The 20,348-nt window shown below is 44.4% G+C and overlaps 1 protein-coding gene across 5 annotated transcripts in view; it reads right to left on the reverse strand.

Annotated features, from left to right (window-relative positions):
- Positions 1 to 20,348, reverse strand: part of PACS1 (phosphofurin acidic cluster sorting protein 1) — a 126,877-nt gene that overhangs the window by 54,429 nt on the left and 52,100 nt on the right. For all 5 annotated transcript variants that reach the window (XM_060255063.1, XM_060255080.1, XM_060255068.1 and 2 more), the window contains exons 2-5: positions 10,385 to 10,472; positions 8,652 to 8,741; positions 5,927 to 6,052; positions 4,998 to 5,142 (exon numbers count right to left, since the gene is read on the reverse strand). In XM_060255063.1, the coding sequence (XP_060111046.1) occupies positions 4,998 to 5,142; positions 5,927 to 6,052; positions 8,652 to 8,741; positions 10,385 to 10,472 (449 nt within the window). The remainder of the gene's footprint in view (positions 1 to 4,997; positions 5,143 to 5,926; positions 6,053 to 8,651; positions 8,742 to 10,384; positions 10,473 to 20,348) is intronic.

Genomic DNA, 20,348 nt, shown 5'->3' on the forward strand with positions numbered 1-20,348 from the left:
TCAATTGCATAGTAGAGCTACTGAGCCAAGCCTCTCTTCCTTCTATTAGCTGAGGCTCCTCCCCTTCCTGGTTCCCTGGGGAAGGAAAGAACCAGAGCTTCCTTTGGATCCCATGGGAAAGATACAAAGAAAGCACCTTTAAAACTGAGTGCTAATGTTTTAAGCGTGTTTTATTTTAAGGTTTTCTTTTTAAAAATCTTTAATTGTGCTTGTCTGTGTCCTTTATAAAGTTTATTTCTCTGCTAACTAATCTTAAATAGGTACACATGTGACCAGGCCCAACATGGCTCAGCCCAACAAGGTCTCATTTATGTTAGATCTGATTCTCATGAGTTCAACACCCCTGTGCTATAGGTTATCAAAATCAGTTCAAAGAATCCTATACTGAGTCTCTAAAAGGTTACCTTGACACATATCAAAGAACGCTTTTGTACATTCGACTGGTCAGGAACACCAGCGATTGCCTTTTCCGTTCACGCTGTCCCAGAGAGACTCTCACTCTTGTCTAATAACTTATATAATGCGAGCCATTCTGATTTGTAACTGAAGAACACGGCCTTCCCCACCCAAGCGGGGGAAAGAAGGCAGCAACCCAGCAGCATCCAGTCTGTGCTTAATTCTCCATCCCAATAGTCAATTCAAGTCTGACCTAACTAGCCACAAAAATCCTTGCATCTGCACAGCCCATCCTGGGCACTGTCAAATTTGACATTACTCATTCAGACTGACAGTGAATCCACTCAGTCCTGGGGATGGGGGTTACAAGGAAAACTAGCACCATTTCAGATTCACAGCTGCCCTATCTGATCAGCCAAAAGATCCATCAAGCTCAGTATATGGTAGTTAACAGCACCAGCTCCCAGATATTCAGACGTAAGGTTTTTAGAGAGGGAGCGCTGAGCTGGAACAATGGGTTCGGCAAAAGAATTGCAGCGTGTCTAAATTTGGTGTGAGCTCGTCATAAAAAGCAGGGCGTTATTCTCTTTAGGGAAGGAAGTCCACAGCCCTTTTGAGTTAATTTGGATAAAGTGATTTAAGCTTTACAAATCTCTCTCAAGTATATCCTGGGAAGGAAGGCCTGAAAAATCTGTCCTGGCTGTAGTGAGGTGTCTATAAGGCTTAATCTAGGTCTCAGATTCTGATTTCAGTGCCGGAGTTCAAATCTTGGAAGATTTGGTAAGACAGAACCATATGCTATAAAGGCAGGAGAAGGAAGAGATGAAGTCAGCAAAAGATTTTGTTATTAACCATCTGGGTCCCACAAGAATTGGAGGTGGGTGGGGGGAACTTGGAAAATCCATGCTGCCACTCTAAACCGCCCCCCTCCCAAATCCAGGATTGTTTAAACTCTAAGGGATCTTGAGCAGGCTGATTCTTCCCACCTTTCCCCTTTAACTGATGCTCACATACTCTTTGCATACTGCCCCGTGGTGCAGAGTGTTAAAGCTGCAGCACTGCAGTCCTAAGCTCTGCTCACGACCTGAGTTCGATCCCCGGCAGAAGCTGGGTTTTCAGGTAGCCGGCTCCAGGTTGACTCAGCCTTCCATCCTTCTGAGTCAGTAAAATGAGTGCTGGGGGGAAAGTGTAGATGGCTGAGGAAGGCAATGGCAAACCACCCCGTAAAATGTCTGCCGTGAAAACATTGTGAAAGCAACGTCACCTCAGAGTCGGAAATGACTGGTGCTTGCACAGGGGACCTTTCCTTTCTTTTTCCCACATATTCTTAGCGTTATATTCCTTTGCAACAGGGTTTTTGTAGAAAAAGTCCAGCAGGAACTCATATGCATATTAGGCCACACCTACTGACATCGCCACTGTTTCACACATGGCTTTTTTGTAGAAACAGTTCAGCAACAACTCATTTGCATATTAGGCCATACCCTCTGATGCCAAGCCAGCCAGAACTGCACTCCTGCTCAAAAAAAAGCCCTGCTTTTCAATCATCAGAGGGTTTTCCATTTGGTTAATTCACAAAGTCATTTTTTGCTAGACTCTTGAGGGGTCCCTGCAGAATGGCAATACCCCCACTCTGTCCGTGGGCGGCCCTTTCATAATTTACGTGGGCACCAGCCAGATGACTATTAGACACGACTACATTTTTTATCCCGCCTTTTCTCCAAGGAGCTCAGAGTGACATACATTTTCCCTTCATCTAGTGAGCTTCATGGCTTAATGGGGCTTTGAGCCTACGTTTTCTCAGTCTGACAACACGCTAACCACCACATTAATATGGCCTCTAAGGATACTCAGAGTTACTCTTTCCAAATTAGCAGTGAATGGAGTTTCTTGGGGAGCCGAACTGGGACATTTTCTTTTTAACCAATGACCTCGGGGAAGGAAAGGAGGAATGTGTCACAGGAAAGGAAAAAGTCTTGATGCAAACAGGATGAACCTGAGACAGGGCTTGCCATCTCAGTGTTGTACCCTGGGTTTGGGGACCACAAATGAACTCTCTTAAAGCATAGGGAACGACTTGCTGTATTTGGACCAGATTGGGAGGAGAGAAAGGCCTGGGTTCAGTGGCAGAGCACATGCTTATTACACAGAACACTCCTGGTTTGATCTCAACTTCTCTAGTTTAGGATGTCAGGCAGCAGGGCATTTGCTGCCAGTCTAAATCCCACCAATCCAAGATTGTCTAAACCAGGTGGGGAAAATCAGGCCCGAGGGTCATTTCTGGCCCTTGAGATCACTTGGTCTGGCCCCCAGGGACTGCTGGACCGAGCTTCCCCACCCCCTCTCTCATGGGCATTGTGAACGACTGCTGCTGGGGTACATGGCTGCCGTTAAAGGTTTGCTGAGAGCAGCTGAAGGGAGGGAAGGAGGGCTGGCAGGGGTGGAGGGTGCGAGCCAGCTACCACCAGTTCAATTTGCACGTGATTATCCCAGATGGTGTGGCCTAATATGCTAATATTAGGGGATGTGGTCTAATATGCCTGGACATAGGCATTTGCCTAGGGCAGCAGGCTGGGGTGCGTGCGTGTGTGTGTTGAATTAGGCTCTCCCCACAAGACTTCAAATAGAAAAACAATTATTTACATTAATTTTGCCGGCCTGAATCATTCTCCCTCAGCGGAACACTGTTTTTTAAGTTGATAATTTTTGATGGCCCACGAATGATGTTACAAATATCCAAATGGCCCTTGGCTGAAAAACGGTTCCCTACCCCTGGTCTAAACTCTCAGGGGGCTTGAGCAGGCTGATTCTTTCCATAGTTCCCCTTTAATTGATGCTCACCTACCCTTAGCATTACATTCCTTTTCAATCATCAGAGTGTTTTGAGGGTTTGGTTAATTCACGAAGATGGACTAATACTAGATGGACTAAAAATCCAACCTGGTATAAAGGCAAGCTTACGTTCAAATCTCCACTCATTCACAAAGCAAATGAGGTGACCTTGAGCAAGTCTCAGGTTTCCCCTTCACAAAGGGCAGGAGACACAATTAATAAACAAAATTCTGTGCAAGATTTAGTCTATGAATTGTAGAAGAGGTTCGTCTATCGCTTATGGTGGAGACTTGCCACCTTAAAGGATGCAAAACCTAAAGCAATTTAAAGGGCAAGCTGAACGGCTCTGCAGTTTCTCTGTCATTCAGAGCAAGAGGCCCTGGAGCCGAGAGCCATGACTTCATCTCAGTTCCCAGCTCTTTCTCTTGTGTCCGGTCACTCACAGCACTGCTGGTAATAAACCCAAATAACAGAATAAATCCAGCACACAGCCTGCATCTCCATCAGTTTCCCTAGCAACCAGATTTATTGCCTAGGCAGCCACCCGGGAGAGAGAGAGTATCGTAAAGCAGAGAATTCCAAGACAGACGGCTAAATATAGTCATGTTTGAAGGAATTAAGTTGGATTGTCAAAACAAGGCACAGCAGAGAGTGGACACTGGTGAACAAGGCTCCAAGAAGCATGAGGGTTGCTCCCCTGCAAATTAAACATGTTAAGACTAGCGACTGAACATCCCTCTGGAGGTTGCCAAGAAGCAGCCAAGAGCCTGCTGTTTATTCCTCTTTTGCTTCACCATGTATCTAGTGAGATTCTTCTGGAGGCCCTAGGATAAGTACAGCCCCTGCAGGGCTGAAATTAAATGAGAAGTGCTTGTCCTCCCCCTCCTCAGATTCCCCATATTTTGTAACACAAATACCCCGTGTGTATCTATATGAAGAACATATGAAGATGCCATATACAAAGTCAGCCCGGGGGACTCTTGGGTAAGGATCTTCCCAAGCCCTGCTACCAGATATTTCTTTAATCGGAAAGACGAGTGACAGAACCTAGAGCATTCTGCAAGAATGTGAAGCAGCCCTGACTAATGGAATGCACAGAATAAAAGGACACACTGGCCAAAAGGATAGCAAAGTGTCACTGTATTCCTGCAGGCTACTAGGTCAAATATCCTTCACTGCCCCCAATCTATGCATACTGAACGAACATTAATGAACATATTGCAGAATCACGGAAACTGTAGTCGTGCAAGAATGTGGGGAATCCTGTTGGAAGAAATCTCTTATGCATATCCTCCCCGACCCATCCCCAACTATCATTTGCTCAGCACCAAAAAAGTACAAGATGTTCTACAAAACGTAGGACCTCCCTGCTTCGGTTCAGGGCCTACGACAGGTCGCTTGTGGGAAAAGCAATGATAAACAATCTGTCAGCCTCTAGCACCGAGAAGGTGCCCCTTTGCCTATGCCAGATAAAAATCAAGGCAGACGTTTAAAAACAAAGCTCCTCACACACCCATCTCAGTAAAAATATCCATGATCAGCAGAACCACCACGCCAGGAAATCAAAAATTCAACACAAGATCTAATTTTAAGCTGCAGGGTCAGCATATGTGAATCTTGCTAGATTTGGGGCTTCTTCTCACGGTGCTTCATCCATGGATAATTTTACCAACTATTATCAGAGACTATATTGCTGCCAGAATATATATCAGTTACTATAATTGCTCAAAACCCAAGAGCCTGTTAACAAGACTTATAAGTCCACTTACCAGATAACTTTGATTTAAGCCCTTCGTGATCTATTGGCTGGCTGGACAGAGAATAGATTTTAATTTCAGCAACAGGAACAGAGACATCTTTCACGTTGCTGTGAAGCCCGAGAACCAGGGCTCCTTCACTGGGATGCTGCATAACCTGGAGGAAGGGGAAACAGCTTAGTTTTGGGACAACGCCATACAGCTACCCAAAAAGCTCAAAAAGTGGGAAATTGGGGTGTGTTTGGGGGGGGGGGGAGTTAAGCATAAAATTACATTTCCTGAAGTCCACTAAGCCAAACTAGGGAGTGGGCAAGGATGCAAGCAGACAATCCAAGCGACTGTCTGCCTCAAGCAAGAAATAGGGGGAGGGACCTGAACCTAAGACCAAAACAAATGAATTGGCAAGAGTTCATTAGCAGGACTGAAGACTTGAAAGCATAAAGAGCAGACGAGCTGAGTGCTGCTCCATGGAAGAATTCCCAGCCTATCTTCAGCTTTTATCTGGCCTAATGCTGCCTTCACCTGGCTTTCTGCAACAGCCCCCTCCCCGCTTCCACATGACGTGAGGCAATGTTTCCCCAACAAAGCTCCAAGGCTGCTCCATTCCCCTTCTGAAATACTTGTTCCTATCACCACTGCTGAGAAATAGGCGTTATAACAAGCCAAGGTTGAAAGAGCCAAAATAAGATACTTAAAAGATATTCCCAAAGGTATATGCCCTAAGCCTCATTGTCCAAAGTTTACACCTCCCTAAGATGGTTCTTGCACTGCCACAGATAAGGAAGGTGTGCCTGTCTTGTTATTTGAGACCCTTTGGAAACACTTAATGCTTCAGAACCCACATCCTCAGCATTCCCTAGAGAGATTCTCTATGGACACTTGGAAATTGGACCATATATTCCTCTACGTTTCTTGGAAAGACTAACATCTTCTTGCCTTACCTCTGCCATGTTGATAAGGCCAACAGCTAGTGTTTTGTAGCCCAGAATGGTCCGGTTTTTGTACCGTTTTCTTCGCTGCAACATGATCTGCAGCTTGTTAGCATCTCTCTTCAGGAAGTGGGGATACTGCAACAGAAGCAGAATGCAAAATCAGCAGCAGCCCAAACTTGTGCAAGCACCAAGCACAACAACAAAGAAGGCAGACAGAGAATTGGAACTTTTGCTGAAACCAGTTCAGTGTTGCAGTTGCTGCCTTCCAAGGCCTAACAGTGAGCCAGTTCGGTGTAGTGCTTAAGTGCGTGGACTCTTATCGGGGAAAACCGGGTTTGATTTCCCACTCCTCCACTTGCAGCTGCTGGAATGGCCTTGGGGTCAGCCAGAGTTGTCCTTGAAAGGGTAGCTTCTGTGAGAGCTCTCTCAGCCCCACCCACCTCACAGGGTGTCGGTTGTGGGGGAGGAAGATAAAGGAGATTGTGAGCCGCTCTGAGACTGAGATTCAGAGTGAAGAGCAGGATATGAACCCAATATCATCATCTTCTCCTCCATCAGGCAAAAATGACTCGGAACCAACTGTCATCAAGGTACTGATGACCCATCGAAAGTGGAGAACATATGAAGATATGAAGCTGCCTTATACTGAATCAGACCCTCGGTCCATCAAAGTCTACTCAGACTGGCAGCAGCTCTCCAGGGTCTCAAGCTGAGGTTTTTCATGCCTACTTGCCTGGACCCTTTTTAGTTGGAGATGCCGGGGATTGAACCTGGGACCTTCTGCTTATCAAGCAGATGCTCTACCACTGAGCCACCATTAGAACAGAGCAGTGCTGCCTGCCATGGAGAGCTGCTTTAATTTCTTCCCCCAAACATAACATTCTTCCAGTCTAAGATGCTTTTTCCTGAAGTGAGTGGGAGGCTGCTTGCAGACAGCTGCAAGTCACACTGTGTGCACATGATGTGCCACCCACAATCAATACATTTCACATCTTGAAGTTATAGTGATGGTGCAGGGAACTTTTGAAGTTGTGGGGTGGGTGGGAAATGATCCTACTGCTGTTTAGTTGCTTGCTTTCATGCTGCGCCAGGAAGAAGGTGCCAAGTGCAACCGTTGCATCCACGCTGAACATAAATAGGCAGGATCTGAAATGGTCCCAAACTGTACAGCTCAAAAGCTTGCTTCCCCACCAGCGTGACTGGCCCAGTAGGAGGCACTGGACGAACTCCTCTAAAAGGAACTCCCAGTTAAAACAAAAAGCACAAGATTAAGCCCTCCCTGGCTTTTCAAGTTGTGCCAGCTCTTGCAAGTGAGGGGAGGAAGACAGCATACAAATCCATTTTTGATAAACATTTCAAACACTTTCAAAATGCAATTCGCACCCTGAGCGGCAGTGAAACTAAACAATGTGGCTCAGAATGCATACAATTTACAGTTCTCTACAGGCCCAGTGCCTTCCAGCTCTTCAGTGCCGGGAAGGGGCTATTTATGTGGTGCAAAAGGATTGAATACTCTCCCGGGGAAAAAGGGACAGAAAGAAGAAATGAGCTGGAAAGCTGGCACCAGGAACATCACATCCCAGGTCTGAACTGTGACCATGTTTGGCTCCCAGTTGGCAGAATGTGGCAATGCTTCCAAGGAAAAGGGAGGCAGGGGCATAAACTTGTGAATTTCACAGCAATTTTCCTTCAAAAATCCCCAAGCACTTTACAGTTATTAAGCCTCTTTCAGGGGAAATCTGAAGCACAGTAGCTTGTCAACTGGTTTCTTTATGTACCATGCTGCCTGAGATTATTGTGGGAGAAAAATGGGACTCCCCAAGTAGAGTTGGTTCCAGGCTTGGGGGGTCCTGGGCAGAAGCTCACCCTCAGGGCCGCCCCCCCTCATGTCTTCCTTTCCATCCCAACACCTGAATCCCCCCGCACCTACCTTCTGTACATCCTTCAACCACTTGCAAGCCTTCCCACCGTCCATGCTCCGTCACCTGCATGCTCTCCTAGGCAGCACTGGCCAGTGTATGGAGCTGGGAGTTCCCACCCGGAGCACCACCACTGTGCACCACCAACATGTGAACATACTGAGCTGTAGCCAATGTGAAATTGCTGCTGGAGACGCTCTGCGTCCCTCTTTTTTGAAAATTGTGTAAAGAATCTATATAACTGAATCAATATTGGTCCCAGGTCTGATGAAGACTGGAAAGAAACAAGTACTTAATCGATTGGCTTGTCACCACACTACTTTGGGACTTGAATATACATGTTTTGGACATTTGGACTGATTTCTATATACTTCTTAGTAAATTGGTCACTAGCTTGCATTTTTTGTTGTGTTATCCATTATAGTGACCTCTCTCAGATTGTATTCTAAGGTTAAAGGATGGAAGATGCCAGAGGCTGTTGCAGAAGCAATCCAAAGGTCCATCCAGCGATTCTAATGCTGCTTGAGAGGCACTCTCATGTATTAACCATCACATCCCAAACATCTGTCTTATCAGAAAAGTTTAATCAAAAAGTAATTTTGAACAGGACTTCCAAGGCAGCCTCTGGCATTTGTCCCCACAGATCCTGACCATAATTTGGCGAGGGACACAATACAGGTGCCTGATTGTTCAATGCCAAACAACCGATGAGAAAAAAGCTCCTAGCTTTGCATTTTGCGAAGCTCCCGCCAGAAAATCCCAGCGTGCTGCAAAGCAGGTAACGATATTCTATGGATCAGCTGAACTTTATTTACCTGCAACGAGAAGGTCAGCTGAAGCTCTGTTTCCACAAGTCCGCTGACGGGTAAGACAATCTCATTAGACCTCAGGATCCTCTTTGAACCCTGGAATTCACACAGAATAAGAGACATTTTGCCTGTAGTTTTTAGTGTTCACTAAAGAAAAGTGCATCTGAATTCCCCCCCAAAACCATACCGAAGCGAGAGACACAGTAGTGCTGATAGATGCATTTATTAAATTTGGGAGCTTTCTTCCATTTTCAAAGGATTTAGCTCAATATGATGAAAGAAAAAGAAGACTGCAGATTTATACCCCGCTCTTCTCTCTGAATCAGAGTGGCTTACAATCTCCTATCTTCTCCCCTCACAACACCCTGTGAGGTGGGTGGGGCTGAGAGGGCTCTCGCAGCAACTGCCCTTTCAAGGACATCTCCTGCGATAGCTATGGCTGACCCAAGGCCATTCCAGCAGCTGCAAGTGGAGGAGTGGGGAATCAAACCCAGTTCTCCCAGATAACAGTCCACACACTTAACCACTACACCAAACTGGCTCTGAAAGGAAAAAAGAGTAGACATCACGTGGTGCTATACTCAGGGATGCCAACTCTGGCCTGGGAAACTTCTGGAGAGGTGGAGGTGGAGCCCATGGAAGAGGTGGTTGGGGAGGGGAGCGACCTCACTGAGGTAAAATGCCATACAGCCCATCCTTCAAAGCTATTTTCTTGTACAGGAATGAATCTCTAAAGTCTGGAGATCAGTTGTAATTTTGGGAGATCCCCAAGCCCCACCTGGAAGCTGGCAACTCTAGTTATAACATTCAAATTTACAAACCCCAGTCAACTATGCTGTTCATAATGTCAAGCTGGAGATGAAGGCTCCATGGCGGGCACTTTGCACATTCCCTGAGGAAAGGGCAATTTCCCTTGACTCGCAGAACCTGCAGGAGGCCCCCGCTATTCCATCTCTCCCACATGCAGAGTACCAATCCATCCTCTTCACTTGAGTCCTCAGATTTCCCATTTAAACGCAGCAAGGGAAACAGGATGGTCCTCATCACAGTAGCCTGTTTTCCAATGGAGAATGTCATTCTAGAGCAGGGGTACCAAACATGCGGCCCGAGGGCTGAATCAGGCCCCCGGGGGACTCCTATCAGGCCCCTGAGCAACTGGCTCTCATCTGCTTCCTTCTCCCTCTCTCTTGCTTCCTTCTGCATCACAGCTTGCTTTGCCAGGCTCTCTCAATCGCACAGCAGAGCTACTGAGCCAGCCTCTCTTTCTTCTACTGGTCCCCTGGGGAAGGAAGGAAAGAGCCAGAGCTTCCTTTGCCCCGTTCCCTGGATCCCAAGGGAGAAATGGAAAGAAAGCATCTTTAAAACCAACGAGTGCTGATGTTTTAAGCATATTTTATTTTAAGTTTTTTCTGAAGAATATTTAATTGTGTTTGTTTGTGTCCTTTATAAAGTTTATATCTCAGCTACCTAATCTTAAATAGGTACACACATGACCTGGCCCGACATGGCATAGCCCGGTCCACCAAGGTCTCATTTACATCTGATCCGTTCCTCATAACAAATGAATTTGACATCCCTGTTCTAGAGCATTTGGACCAAGACAAAGGCTGAGAATAATGGAGCCCAATATTTAATGAGGAAGAATGGCAAGAAGGGGGAGTTGTAAAGGTTGGCAAGCCCTGCAATTGTCAGATGCCCATATATGCCCTGAAACCCTCTTGCTTCTTCAATATACCCACCTGAAGTTTCACTGCAATCACCACCGAGTTCAGATCCTTGTCCATTTCTTTCAGCATGATGAGCTTTTTCAAGGTCAAACTGAACAACCTTTACAGAGAGAGAGAGGGAAAAAATACCTGTTGGTTACAAATTAAGCACCCCTAGAGCAAAAGTTAAACAGCAAATCATTTCACAGGTATATTGGCTTTTTTGTTTTTTAATGAGAAGGCAAATTGTTCCTTTTGGACTACACAGCAGATTGGTGAGGAAAGCTGCTTAAATCACTGTTTCTACTGAGCAAGTCGTCTTGCCAGTAACAGCCAAGTCTTCCAGCCTTTTGAAACATAAACTGCACTTTGGGGTGGGAAGAGGCTAATGTATTTCTGCTTCACCTGGCATGAATGCTCCAATCTCAATCCATTTGGCACACAGTGAGAGTAGAATGACAAAGACGGTCAAAGATTCAAGTACGTAAGTGGGACAGGACACAGATTTTCCAGGCGTCACATGCCAGGAGAGGAAGTTTTCATTTCAATTTTAAATAGATACTTTGTTAACTATTAAGTATTCCAGTTTCAAATAGATTCAAGTTTCTAAATGTAATATTGTCTGTAGATCAAAAAGCACCCCCCCCCCTCAGAAAAACCCTTAGACTGGACCTGCTGTGATCCTGACAATTACACAGTGAGAATCTGTTCCGGGGGGAGGGGTGAGGCTGTAGAAAAAGTCCAGCGGGAACTTATTTGCATATTAGGCCACACCCTGATGTGACAATTATTTTGCGCAGGGCTTTTTGTAGAAAAAAGCCTAGCAGGAACTCATCTGTACATTAGGCCACACCCCCTGACACCAAACTAGTGGGAATTGTGTCCCTGTTCGTTCCTGCTCAAACATTTCTATGTGCTACCTTTCCACCCACATAGAGTCCACAAGGTGGTGAACATAAAACCATTAAGACACAAATATATATATAAAAATTTTTAAATAATCAAGCAAAGCACATAAACACACAGGGAGGAGGGCCGATGAGAGCTAGTACAGGAGTGCCAAACAAAACTGGGGATGTGGGGGGAGGGGAGGTGTTTGTGAATTTCCTGCATTGTGCAGGGGGTTGGACTAGATGACCCTGGAGGTCCCTTCCAATTCTATGATTCTATGAAAACAAAGAAGTTTTCGCCCATTGGTGGAAGTCAATGATAGAGACAGACGAATCTCCCCAAGGGGGGAGTTCCAAAGTTTTAACACCTCAATCAAGAAGGTCTTTTCTTGGGTTGCCCCTGTCTAGCCTCAGATGGTGGGGAGTCCAATTCCATCCAGAATAGGAGATACCCCAAAGCCTGGGGTAACTGATGCACTAGGCTCATGCAGTCAGATATGTATGGACACCCCACACACTAACAGATCGGTCGGTTCTAGATCAAATGAAGCTTCTCCTTAGAAGCTAAAATGACTACACTGAGGTTTACTTTGGTCACATTATCAGAAGACAGAAGTCATTGAAAAAGACAATAATGCTAGGAAAAGTGGAAGGCAGCAGGAAAAGAAGACAACCCAACATGAGATGGATGACTCTAAAGATTCCTACTGCCCTCAGTCTGCAAGACATGGGCAAGGCTATTAATGATGGGACATTCATTCATGGGGCCACTGTAAGGGATTTGAGGGCACTTAACACACAAACACACACACTCTAACAGCACCCATTTTGTCACACTGTTGTGCAAGGGGACTGTAACATTCTGCAAGGGGACTGTAATCAACAGCCCCCAACCTTTCTTGCACCAGGGACTGGTTTTATGGAAGACAATTTTTCCATGGACAGGTGGGGGGGGGGTTTGCTGCCCCAGGCTGCCCCCCCCATGCCCCAGCCCTGCCTCCATCCCATGGGGGTCTTAAAATGAGCGGTAAGCGAAGGTCACTGCCGCGCTGCCCCTTCCACCCACCCAAGAGGATTAAAGAGGCGGTGCTTCGGAGTGAAGCTGCGCTGCCTCTTTCGCGTGCCTGGGACCCAGGTGGGTGAAAAGGGTGGCATCTCTGCCTCACGCCACGGTCCAGCTGCAAACAGGCCACGGACCAGTACTGGCCCGTGGACCAAGGCTTGGGGACCCCTGCTCTAAACTACCTATCAAGACAGCTTGCATATTATCTGCACTGCAGTTTATTCAAATGCTTGTAACCTTGCCCGTGGTCAGTTCTAGGAATCTGTTTGGCATTTCTAGCACTGCTTCTGATACAGACAAAGAGGAGGATCACAGCGACTGGTGACTTCAGCATATAGATGGTGCTTTACTCCAGACGTCTGGAGTGTCTTATGCAGGGGTTATTTTTTTTTTTTTTAGCAGGAACGCACAGGAACGCAGTTTTGGCTGGCTTGGTGCCGGGGTCTGTGGCTTAATATGTAAATGAGTTCCTGCTGAGCCTTTTCTGTCTTTCAACAAAAGCCCTGGTCTCACGTAAATCTTAAACAGCTCAGGGAACAAAAACGGACCTTGTGGAACAGCGCAGCAGTTATTTTGTGCCAAACCTTAGCTCCCCCAGCATCATGCCAAGTGGTGGATTAATTGCAAAATGACTGGAGTAATGTGCTATAAGCCCAAACAATACAAAATAGTGGTGCATAACAGTATCCTTGTCAATGGTATGAAAAGCGCTGACAAATCCAGGAAAACCAACAGGGCAGGACCCCATCATCTCTTTCTTGGTCCAAGTTTAATGCTCTGACCATCAGGGTGTCTGAGGTATGCCTAACGCTGGCTAGAAATGATATCAAAATGCATCTGCGTCATCTAATATCACCTGGAAATGAACTGCTACCACCCACTCAACTAGAATCATAGAAGAATCACAGAGTTGGAATGGGGTCACACAGGCCATCTAGTCCAACCCCCTACTCAATGCAGGATCACCCTAGAGTTTCCCTGACAAGTGTTTGTCGTGCCGCTGCTTAAAGATTGCCAGTAAGGGGGAGCTCACCACCTCCCTCGGTAGCCATTTCCACTGTTCAACTACTCTTACTGTTAAAAAGTACCTAGATCCAAAAAGGAGAGATTAGAAGCCACCCAACAACTGTTACAATGAGTTGTACCCAAGGAGGATGGGGTTGCTTGACTGTTTTTAAAGGAGTCGTCCCCCCCACCCCCACCCCACCCGCAATTTGGTTTGGAGGTATAGAATGCTACAGTTTTGTTGAAAGATAGGTGGGCTTGGGCCTGATGGAAACCATGTGCGAGCTACTTTAAGGTTTCCAAAGCAGAAACAAGATACACAGGCAAGACAAGAGACGAGCAGCAGATTAATTGCTGTTCCACAGCAAGGTAAACTTCATCACACCAAGCAGCACCAGGTTTAAACTTCATGCAGCTTAAATCTTAGCCAGATTCAAACTCTCTGGCCATTTCCCACCAAGATACTCACTTTTCAAATCTAGTGGCTAGAAATTGAAGAGACAAGTAGGCAGGTCTACAAACAAGGCAGTGTCTTTCTTCTTTCAGAGATAACGGATGCACAGGCAAGACAAGAGACGAGCAGCAGATTATTCCCAAAGAACCTTACAAAGAAAAGCACTGGAGTTCCTCATGTAAACTAGGGTGTGTTTCCATTTTCCATACCGCTTCCAGGGCAGCAGAACATGTAAGAACTTGCACAGCTCCAAGATGGCAAACCCAAATGGCTGCTCATATTCTTTGCAACTCAGGTAGTTATTGCTCACTTCTCTCATGTCACCTCAATTATTGTTCTATGATTCTGGTGAAGTATCTGGTGAAGTATCCCCTGGTGAAGTATCCCCCTGTGACAAGCAATTACCAAGGCCCACCCATGTGACAGCACAGAAATGTATTTAAAAAATTAGACTTGCAGAAAGACGCTCTAATACAGGGGTGGCCAAATTTAACATAAGAGCCACATAGAATAAACATGATGTTTCAAAGCAGGCAGGAAGGCTGGCGGGAAGTAAGGAAATAGATTGGGGGGGAGGTGAAAAGAAAGCAACTTTAACTTTAAATACATTCTCCAAATCACTGACCAATGGGGTGTTGAGAGCTTCGTTAGCCACATAATATGTGCGGAAGAGTCACACATGGCTCTTGAGCCACAGTTTGGCCACCCCTGCTCTAGCAGAAACAGTTATTTTGGTCTGAATTCAGGAATAAACAGTTTTAAAAGGGGAAGTGATAGATTCATGGAGGATACTAGCCATAGTGGGTGAGGTGAACTTCCACATTCAGAGGCACTAATCCTCTGAATCCCAAAGCCAGACGGCAACAGCCTTGGTCTCTATGCCCTGTTGTTGACCATCCAGAGGAACTGGCTGGCCACCGACTGAGACACAATACTGGGCTAGATGGACCACTGGTTTGATCCAGCAGAGCTCTTCTGATATTCTTAAGACACTGAAGAGTTGCTGCCTGTCAGTCAGAGCAGATAGAAAGACCAATGATTTGTCTCAGTATAAGCCAACTTCATAAGCTTCAATGCATCTCCGTCTCTACCAAAAAGCACCCTGAATATCCCAACTTGGCCTGAGCTCAAGCTAACCAGTGTTGGCCACGGTTGGCACTTGGATGGGAGACCATCAAGGAATACTGAAGTTGCTACACAGAAAAAAACAGCAAACTACCTCTCTTCGTATCTTGCCTGGAACGCCTTGTGGATGGGGTTACTATGATTCAGTAGTGACTCAACAACACATTCTTCTCTACTGAAGGGGAAAAAACTCAGCTACGTAATCTCAGCAGCTCCACCTAAAAGTTAATACTTTAGTCCTCAAAGCTTTCACTTAAATTAAGAAAAAGGTCAAGTGTAAGTTGGCCAACAACTAGCCCTTCCCTTGGGTGGAAGAAGTCAGTTACTGTTCTTCTAGACCAGGGGTGAGGAACAGTGTCTCTCCAGATGTTTTTTGCCTACAACTCCCATCAGCCCCAGCCAGCATGGCCAATGGCTGGGGCTGATGGGAGTTGTAGATTAAAAAAACATCTGGAGAGCCACAGTTCCCCACCCCTGGTCTAGACCTACAAACATTAATCTACTAAATCAACAAAATCTAAATAAGAAATTAAAATTTTCTCAGTATATCAGTCAAATTCGGAACATGCAAACACACAGGACTGTTGAGGGCTCCGCTACCAGAGGGGCCACAAACACACTGGTTCTTTCCTCGCAGGCAAAACTTAATGGAGAGGGGAACTTCAATATGACATTCTTCCTTTAAAAGCGGTCTCAGAAGAACCCTAAAGGGACTTTAATGTGCTTATTTATGGAGTCAAAATTAATGACGGCCTTTTCTTTTAATAGTAAGCATGACAGCTTAAGTTATGGCCTTACTTCAGAATTTTTCCTGAGTTTTTTTTCCCTGATAGGCATTTAAAATTCAATACATTCAATAAATCCAGACTACAGATTTGTAGAAGTTAGAAATGGCCACCCTCAGGTTATGTAATGGGTAGCATGGTGTTATTGAGTAGAGACAGCTAATGACAGCAGAAATGACCGATGTGCTCTGAAACCGCACAAAGTGCCTCTTGATTTTAAACAAGGGAGTAAACGCCTCCTTGCACCAATGATCTCCAACACAGTATTTGTCAAGAGAAGCAGTTGACCTCTGAATCGCAGTGCCAGAAGGCAACATCAAGGGAAGTGACTGGTTGGCCTCTGTGCACGACAGGATGCTGGGCTAGCTTTAGCCATGAAGACATTTGTAGGTATTGCTTAAGGATGCCTTCCTTCTTCAGAAGAGGGGGGAACTGTAACTGCTGCTGATGTTCCCCCTTCCAATGCAGGCCTCCCCAGCTCGCCCTGTATTGAGGGAGAAACTCAGTAGCAGCAGGAGGCAAGTCCTGGCTCCACAAGCAGCTCTCTCATTGCATACAAGACTGTTTATTTTTAATTTTTCAAATATCTTCACATTTTCAATACCACCCAGAGGACCCAAAACTCTTTCTACATCTCAGGAGCTTTCAAGGCGAGGGTGGGCAAACCCTGAGTTCAACCTGAAAACCAGGGGTCCCCAATGTGATGCTTGTGAGTGCCATGGCACCCACCCACACCATTCATGGTGCCTGCTAACTAGTTTTAGAAAGTAGGTGGGGCTAGGCAGGCCTTCTGACTGGCTGGGAGGAATAATACGAATCCTTTTAAACAGAGCTTCTGCATAAAATGCCAGTATTAGTATTATATATGTAACCTTGCTCCCTGACATTTTGTGATTGGCTCCATGTCTCGTGGCAGCCATCTTGTGATTGTGTCATGGCCCTGTGTCAGAATTCCAAAGGTGCCCACAGGCTTCAAAATGGTTGGGGACTCCTGCTGTAGACCATTAAGAGGGCTTAACAATTGTCTCTTAAACATAATTACTATGATATCATCCGCAAATAAATTAATTTTCATTTCTTCATTACCTGACTTATACCCCTCTATTCTCCCCGCATTCCTAATTCGCTCTGCTAATTGTTCTATAGCTATTATAAATATGAGCGGGGATAGTGGACAGCCTTCTCTTACCCCCCCTTGAATTGGAAACGCTTGTGAGTGGTCAGTGTTGACTCTAACTTTTGCCTTACCACCATTGTATATTTCCTGTATGGCGTGTAAGAACCGTTCCTCTAAACCTATCTTCTTTAATATTTGCCACAAGAATTCATGTGAGAGAGTATCAAAGGCTTTGTAAACATCCACCTTTAACAGAGCTATTTTTTTCTTTTGGCCATGGTGCAGTACATTTAAGATATTTCTAATGGGATGAGCAATAGATCTACCCTCAATGAAACCGTATTGGTCCCCTTTTATAATTGACGGGATAACTCTCTTAAGTCTATTTGCTAAAACCTTAGCAAAGATCTTATAATCTTGATTTAGTAAACTAATGGGCCTATACGAACCTACTTCTTCCGGGTCTTTCTGGGGCTTTAATATCAAAATTATTTCTGTTTCCTTCCATGAGTCCGGGGCTTTCTTTCCTTCCAAGACTTCGTTAAAAACCACCTGCAATTCGGGTGCTATAATTTCTACCATTTCTTTATAAAAGTCAGAAGTAAAGCCATCCAGCCCTGGTGATTTACCTTTTTTGAGCGCTTTTATTACTTCCTTTATCTCTTGGAGTGTAATCTCAGCTCCCAGTGAGGCTTTCGCTTCCTCCTCTATGATTAGCTTAGGTGCGTCCCACACCTCCGTTATACTCTTTTTCATATATAACTTTTTATAGAAGTCCTCAAATACCTTAGTGATTTCCTTAGAGTTTTGAGTTGTATTATTATTAATTTTTATACTTCTAATTGATTGTTTTGCCTTTTTAACTTTCAAATAATTAGCTAACCTTTTTGCTGTATTAATACTATTCCTCTGGAAGTCGTTTCTAGCCATTATTACGGAGTTAAAAAGATTAAGATAATTTTAGATGATTTTGAAAAGTGTTCAGGGCTAGGAGTGAATATGGCAAAATCAGAAATTTTATACCTTAATGTTAATAGAGAGGAAAAACAGGAAATAAATAGGGTTACGAATATAGGAATGGGGGCCAAGAGACTTAAATACCTAGGGATAGTCCTGCAAAAAAATATGGACAAAATGATAAATGAGAACTATGGTAAAATATGGAAGAAAATAGAGATATGAATAAATGGAATCATAAAATACTAGGGATATCAACTAGAATAAGATCCCTTAAAATATTCTTGATACCAAAGTTAATGTATTTATTCCAAACATTGCCCTTAGGTTTGAGGAAAAATCAAATTGAACAATGGAATAAAGCAATTAAAGTGTGGATTTTTAATAATAAAAACTGTAGGTTTCATAAGAGAATTCTATACAACCTTAAATCAGAATTAGGTTGGGGAATCCCAGATTTAAGTAAATATTATGAGGCCTTCCAACTAAGAGCGTTACTAGATCTGAGTGAGGATAAGGTACAGAAGTGGATTAATTTCGAGAACGCAGTTAACAGTGGTATTGGAAGATTTGGTATTTTTTCCACAGTGTCGACAAAAGATCTAAAATTACCCTTAGGGCCCAGAAGAGCATCATTAGAAACCTGGATGAAATGGTACCCACAGCGGCTAGGAAAGGTTTCAAGGTGGAGCCCCCTAGAAGCTATTGTTAAGGAGGCACATGCTATAAAATGGTGGGAAAGGCTTAAAAACAAAGGCTATTATAGAGTGGACGATATGTTTAGGGGTGGTAAACTAAAACCTTTACAGGAAATTACAGAAGATTTAGGTAATCAATACTGGTTAAACATAGCAGGCTTACATAAGATAGTTAAGAAGATCAGTGAAAAGGGAGAGCTTTGATTAGACGCTCCAATGGAAGAGATATATAAAGTAATGGCCAAACAAAGGAAGGGTCTAGTGGGGTTACTATACAGAAAAATGATTTCAAATAAAGATAAAATAATAGTACATTTACAAAAGATATGGAGTCATGAAGGTCAGTTAACAGTGAGGTTGGCTGGGAAAATCTTGGAAGGACTAGAAGGGATTAAAGCAATCAAATTTAAAGAACTGGAATTTAAATTTTTCACAAAATGGTACAAAACACCCGCACAAATAGCCAATATATTCCCAGGAATGAGTTCCAAGTGCTGGCATTGCAAACAATTTAAGGGTTGGTTTGCACATATGTGGTGGGAGTGTGAAGAGGTTAAACCCTTCTGGGGGGAAATTATTCAATTTATTAGAAAAGTCTGCAATGTACCATTAACCATTGGCTTTAATATGATGTTGTTAAGCACAATAGGAAGTCCGGCACTAAGCAGACCCACTCAAAACCTTGTCAAGGCAATGATACTAGCGGGGAAGGCGGTTATCGCTTTGGGGTGGAAAGATAAAAGTAAATGGTCAATAGAAATCTGGCACAACTATTTGTTTGATTACATACAGTCTGACATCGTGGCAACAATCATCAAGGATTCCACGTGGGAAGATAAAGTCAAGGAAATCGAGACCAGATGGAACCCTTATTTAGAATGGATCTCAGGAGAAACAAGGAAGGACATTCAGTAGAAGATCAAGACTTTGTGCCCTTGGCTGAGGGGGAAAGACTAAGAGAAGATGGGGAGGGTTGGGGGGGGGGGGGGTAAGGGCTATTTGTAATTCCAACATTCATATGTTGTAATGGTCAATTGTACAAGAGTCAATAAAACATAAAAATATTTATTAAAAAAAAAACCAATTGTCTCTTTTCCAAAAAGAAGACCAGTTCATGCCCTGCTGCTCTCTAGGGCTGAACCACAAACTGACAGTTTGCAAACTTGACCCAGTTCATATTGGTTTGTGAGCCATTTAAAGTTTAAACCCCTACTTTCTGCTCCTCACAGCTTTTTGCAGGTACCAGAAAGCAGGGGTTTCCCAATCAGCTGAGCAGCCAGGACTGGCATTCAACCGTTTGGTTTGAATGGCTCTGAGCTCACATGGGGAGCAGGAAGCAGTGATTTTAAATGGCTCCATTTTTCATGATGAGCAGAAAAGGGTTTCCTGGTCTTCACAAACTGCATCAAAATTCGTGGAAGTCTGGGGTGGTTCTTCAGCTTCATGGACCAGTTCTTCAGCTTCTTGAACCACAAACTGGCAAAAATTCGTGATGAACTTTTGTTCGTCAGCTGGTTCGTGCCCATCCCTACTGCTCTCTGGAAGTCTTGCCCAATCCTTCTATGCATCAGATAGTGACCTCAACCCCATAAACTTTTCACTGCAACCCTTAGGCAAAAATTTACTTTAAAAAAGAAAAGGAAAAAAAAAGATAGGTTCTCAGAATACTAAGTTTTGTGCCATTTAGCCTACTCCAAATGCGCATTGCCTTATGTCAACTGTAACCTTAGAAGTAAAGGATGCAGAATACTTCGACTTTTTGTTAGCGGCAGGAGACAAATGAACAAAGCAAGGAATGCTTTTAATCTGCTCAGCAACTGTAACACAGGATGTCACAGCAAACATTCCACATTGGTAGTATTCTTTCTCAACGTGGGATCTCATGTGGGTCCCAAGAAAAACA

The sequence above is a fragment of the Heteronotia binoei genome, chromosome 1 (genome assembly GCF_032191835.1).
Source record: "Heteronotia binoei isolate CCM8104 ecotype False Entrance Well chromosome 1, APGP_CSIRO_Hbin_v1, whole genome shotgun sequence".
Lineage (NCBI taxonomy): Eukaryota > Metazoa > Chordata > Lepidosauria > Squamata > Gekkonidae > Heteronotia > Heteronotia binoei.